Consider the following 5687-nt stretch of genomic DNA (forward strand, 5'->3'; position numbering starts at 1 on the left):
AGGCATGCTGGGCGGTTGCAGAGCAGTCAGAGTGGAGGGGGCAGGAGGAGCGAGGAGAGGGCTGGGCCTGGACAGGCCAGCACAGGAGCCCCGAGTGAGGAGTTGTTGCAGGAAGGACCTCGGGCTGGGAACCTAATGGAATTCCTGAGCCGAGTGGGCTGGTGGAGCAGCGGTAATAAATGGAAGTCCTGTTGACAATTGTGGCTGTGACAGGCAGGGGAGAGGGGCCATGAGGAGGAGGCAGGGGAGAGGGCCCATCCACATAGAAGCCTGCCTCATCCGAGCCTGGCCCGTGGCCTGTGGCCCATGGCCCGTGACACGGGGCCTCCTAGGATTCATGGGGCTGCAGCCTAGCCCCAGAACCTCCTCCCTCCTGTCCCTCTCGACCTCTTCCTCACTGAGGCCCAAGTCCCTTCTTTCTAAGACTGGCCTCAGCCAGGTAGGTCCTTGGGCAAGGGGATACAGGCATCCCAGACCCCTCTGGGGTCTCCTATGGCCTGGATCTCCTTGAAAGCACTAACACTCCTCGAATGGAAAAGGAAGGGTCATGATTACCCTGGAAGCAGGAATAAAACATTCTCCCAAGGTCAGCAGGTATACAAGAGCCTCTACCCTTTAAAATGCCTATTTTTTGGTATATGTTTTATAGTGCACATACTATATTAGTAGAACAATCATGCATATAGCTTCTAAATAAATAACTACATGCTGGAGGCGTATACTCAGACGTTTTTTGCAGGGGGTAGGGAGTAGTCGAAAAGTTAGAGACCACTGATTTTTGCAGCCTTATTTATCCTCAGACACAGCAGGGGCGGGGCTGTAGCACAGGGATACCAGGTGACTCTCCCAGGCAGGGTGGTGGGTCTAGATGGGCCATAGTTCCAGGGACTCACCTCATCCCTGTCCACCACCTGGATGAAGAGGGGGAGAGCAAAGCCGACCTGCGCCAGCTCAGTGATGGCCACGCTGTACTCGGAGCTGTTGAACTCTGGGGCGTTGTCATTGATATCAATAACCAGGATGTTGAAGGTCGTGGTGACGGTGGCGTCAGAGGGGGTGCGGTCATCATTCAGCTCTGTGCCCTGCAGATGGAGGACAAACACTTCAGGATGAAGGCAGCCATGCTCACAATAAAAGCCATCATTTCCCAGGGCTTTCTCAATGCTGGACACAGCTCTCTGTGTGAATTATCCCATCTCATCCTCTCAGGGTTCCCAGTCAGGGCACATACCCAGGTTGCAGCCCCAGGAGGAGAGCCTATCATTAGCATTCCCATTGTAACGATCCCCACTTACCAATGAGGAAACCGAGGCTCAGAGAGGTTAAGTAACTTGTACAAGGACACACAGCCACAGCAGGTGTCAAACTCAAGCAGTAGGATTCTAGAACCAAGGGGATGAGGTGGGGTGGAGAGGATAAGATAGATTTGGGGGCTCATCACGGGGCAAAGGGAGAGTATGCAATTTGGCAGATGATGAAACTGAGGCCAAGAATTTTTATGCTGGCATGTCATGTAATCAAGACTTAATTCAGCATCTGCTATGGACTGAACACTGTGCTAGGCACTGTGAGGGTCTGGATGGGACTCAGGAGTAGATGGAATCAGATACCTTGGTGTCCAGTCTCTAGACCAGCTGTGGGCAAACTACGGCCCACGGGCCAGATCCGGCCCATTTGAAATGAATAAAACTAAAAAAAAAAAAAAAAAGACCGTACCCTTTTATGTAATGATGTTTACTTTGAATTTATATTAGTTCACACAAACACTCCATCCATGCTTTTGTTCCGGCCCTCCGGTCCAGTTTAAGAACCCATTGTGGCCCTCGAGTCAAAAAGTTTGCCCACCCCTACTCTAGACAAAAGCCCCCAAGCCCCAGAATACCTTCCCATCCCCACCCCAACCTCTGAACCAGCATCTCTGGGCAAGAGGCCCGTGACTAGGCATGTTTCACCAGCTCCCAAGGGATCTAGATTCACAGGCCAGTTTGGAACCTCCCCCTAAAATCTATAATAATAAAAGCGTAACATGCAAATCGACTGAATGGCCGTCCGGATGTCCTTCCAGATGACCTTCCAGACAAAGCAGGGCTGCATCCATGGGATTGAGGCAGCCGCTGTGGCTGCGAAGGCCTACTCTTGCATGAATTTTGTGCACCGGGCCTCTAGTTTTCTATAAAGATGGACAACCGAGCTCAGGGTCCCGCAGTGAGTTGGTGGCTGCCATGGGACTAAGAAGCAGCTCTCCCATTGGAGCTGCTGCTCCACAGGAAGGAAGGCTGAGAAGGGCCCACGGGCTTGGTGCTGGTGGTGGAAAGGCCGTGTTGGCCCACACATGCCCATCAGGTGGAGAGGAAGAAGCCAATGGTGGGAGGGGGCTCCTTACCCCATCATTGCCCCAGGCCCTCTCAAGGTCACAGAGAGCAGTTAGGAGCCAGGCTGGGCTGCAACGTCCTCCCCATACCAAGGGAAGGGCCTACTTCTCAGAGTTCTCTCCTCAGGTTTTGTGCCACCTCCTCCTGCCAGTCGAAGGCTGGGGCTGGGAAAGACCCCTGTGACTGAGGCAGGATCCATGCCCTAAATGGGTTTCCCAGGGAATGGCTCAGCAAGTCATTGATTTTAATTAAAACTGGCCATGAGAGGCAGGTGGCTGCAGGGGCTGGAGGGGGGCGGGGCAGGGCAGGGCTGTGGCTGCCACCCCTCCCTGCTGCACTGCTGTTTCCTAACAAGGCAATAGCCCCAGGGAAGCCCTGAGAATTAGAAATGGGACAAAACCCAGAAATGGGGTGAACATAAGAACCTGAGGTGGCTACAGCAGAGAACTTGGAATTATGGATAACAGTATGGACCACGAGATGAGCACCTACTATGTCCCCAGCAAGGCCCCTGACATAGCCCACACCTGATACTCATTGGCATGAGCCCCAGGAATCAGCACAGGGTGAGAGTGCAGAAGCAATGTGCTTCCTGGGAGCCAACTCCTTGGACGCTGCTGGAGGCTGGCACCACGGCGTGGGCATCCCCTCTACCCAGAGGGAGGTTTCCGGGTTCTCACCTTCACCGTCAGGATGAAGCCGTGGCTGTACAGGGGGTTCTCCCGGTCCAGCAGACCATTCAGGGTCAGCGCCCCACTGATGTAGTCCAGGGCAAAGATGCTGTTGGTATTCCCTGCAAGGGAGAGAAGCATTCTGGGTGTGACTGGGGCCCAGGACAGGCGGACCTGGGGCTGGGACCGCGGCTCCTCTTGGGTATTAAGGATGAGTCAGTCCCTTAAAATGGAGGCTGGATTAAGGAGGATGCAAAGAGCTCTGGAGTGCACGGGGGTGCATGGGAGGACACGGGAGGACAAGGGAGTGCACGGGAGGACATGGGAGTGCACGGGAGGACACGGGGGTGCACAGGAGGACACAGGAGTGCACAGAAGGACACAGGAGTGTGTGGGAGGACACAGGAGTGCACGGGAGGACAAGGGAGTGCATAGGAGGACACGGGGGTGCGTGGGAGGACACGGGAGTGCATAGGAGGACACGGGAGTGCACGGGAGGACACGGGAGGACACAGGAGTGTGCAGGAGGACACGGGAGGACACAGGAGTGCGCAGGACACAGGAGTGCACGGGAGGACACAAGAGTTCATGGGAGGACACAGGAGTGCACGGGAGGACACAAGAGTTCATGGGAGGACACAGGAGTGCACGGGAGGACACAAGAGTTCATGGGAGGACACAGGAGTGCACGGGAGGACACAAGAGTTCATGGGAGGACACAGGAGTGCACGGGAGGACACAAGAGTTCATGGGAGGACACAGGAGTGCACGGGAGGACACAAGAGTTCATGGGAGGACACAGGAGTGCACGGGAGGACACAAGAGTTCATGGGAGGACACAGGAGTGCACGGGAGGACACAAGAGTTCATGGGAGGACACAGGAGTGCACGGGAGGACACAAGAGTTCATGGGAGGACACAGGAGTGCACGGGAGGACACAAGAGTTCATGGGAGGACACAGGAGTGCACGGGAGGACACAAGAGTTCATGGGAGGACACAGGAGTGCACGGGAGGACACAAGAGTTCATGGGAGGACACAGGAGTGCACGGGAGGACACAAGAGTTCATGGGAGGACACAGGAGTGCACGGGAGGACACAAGAGTTCATGGGAGGACACAGGAGTGCACGGGAGGACACAAGAGTTCATGGGAGGACACAGGAGTGCACGGGAGGACACAGGAGTGTGTGGGAGGACACGGGAGTGCACGGAAGTGCATGGGAGGACACAGGAGTGCATGGGAGGACAAGGGAGTGCACGGGAGGACAAGGGAGTGCATAGGAGGACACGGGGGTGCACGGGAGGACACAGGAGTGCACGGGAGGACACAGCCACAGGCAGTAGCCACTGTTCTTCCGTGGCTTCCTGGGTGCTTGTGTGATCTTCCCCCCTAGCCTAAAAGCCCCTGAAGACAGGGCCTTTGACAACTCTCCCTCAAGGTCCCTGGCCCGTGCTGACATCCAGCAGCAAGCACGCTCCTGAAGAGTGGCGGCTCCCAGCCCACTGGGCCCCTGCATTTGCCCTTGAACCCTTCCCAGCAGGCTGCGTTCACTTGTCTACCTGGGAAAATCCCAATTCCTCTCTCCTCTCTTCCTCACTAACCAGTGTGTTGGTTCATCCACATACTCACCCACGCACTGCCATTCATTCACATAGCACTCCCCCGGGGAAGGCGGCGCGCGGCCAGGCCCTGTGCTCGGCGCTGTGGGGGGCCAGGGATTCTGACTCTAAAGCACCTGCAGCCTGGCGAGGGAGCTTTGACCCCCGTAAGAATCAGCATCTCTGAGTTCGTAGGAAAGGGAGGCTGTTCACACATGGGGAGGCTCAAAGAAGGAAAGCATCATGGAAGGGGTGGCATTGGCTCCCTACACCACTGTCCAGCTGAATGACCTTGGGCAACTTGTCTAACCCTCTGTGTCTTGGTTTCCTTATCTGTGAAATGGGGCTAATAATGGGTCTGCCTCATAGGGCTATGAGAATTAAATATGAATATTAAATGAATATCCTATCTAATAATAGACAAACATGGTAATTAACCATACCTCTGACACACTTCCCATTGGCTAATCAGGGCGATATGCAAATTAACTGCCAACCAACATGGCGGCCGGCAGCCAAGCTGCTGAAGCGAACAGGAGGCTTGCTTGCTCCAGTGATGGAGGAAGCCAAGGTTCCCCGCCTGCCGCTGCCGGCCTCTCAGCTGCAGTCTAAGAAACAATGTTGCAATTATAGAAGCTAAACAAACCCCAGAAACCTGCTTTCAGCCAGCTGGGCCTCAGAGCTGGAGTTCAACAGTGTTTCAATTATAGAAGCCAAACAAACCTGAGGTCTCAGAGCTGGAGCTGAGCCTCAGAGCTAAAGCCGGCTCTCAGCTCCAGTGACAGCCATAGAAGGTAAATAAATCCCAGAATAAAAAAAGAAAAAAAAGGAGAGGTTGGGAGTTTCAGTCCCCCGCCAGCCTGAACACAGCCCTCAGCCCCTCACCCAGACTGGCCAGGCACCCCAGTGGGGACCTCCACCCTAAAGGGGGTGTGACCAGCTGCAAACAGCCATCATCCCCTCATCCAGGCTGGCCAGGAACCCAAGCGGGACCCCCACCCTGATCTGGGACACCCTTCAGGGCAAACCAGCCGGCCCCCACCC

The 5687-nt window shown here is 55.3% G+C and overlaps 1 protein-coding gene across 1 annotated transcript in view; it reads right to left on the bottom strand.

Annotated features, from left to right (window-relative positions):
- The window catches only part of CDH23 (cadherin-related 23), a 381871-nt gene that overhangs the window by 206290 nt on the left and 169894 nt on the right, over nucleotides 1–5687 (bottom strand). The window contains exons 9-10 of the mRNA XM_005882725.2: nucleotides 3053–3165; nucleotides 894–1082 (exon numbers count right to left, since the gene is read on the bottom strand). Of these exons, the coding sequence (XP_005882787.1) occupies nucleotides 894–1082; nucleotides 3053–3165 (302 nt within the window). The remainder of the gene's footprint in view (nucleotides 1–893; nucleotides 1083–3052; nucleotides 3166–5687) is intronic.

The sequence above is a fragment of the Myotis brandtii genome, unplaced genomic scaffold (genome assembly GCF_000412655.1).
Source record: "Myotis brandtii unplaced genomic scaffold, ASM41265v1 scaffold735, whole genome shotgun sequence".
NCBI classification, from domain to species: domain Eukaryota; kingdom Metazoa; phylum Chordata; class Mammalia; order Chiroptera; family Vespertilionidae; genus Myotis; species Myotis brandtii.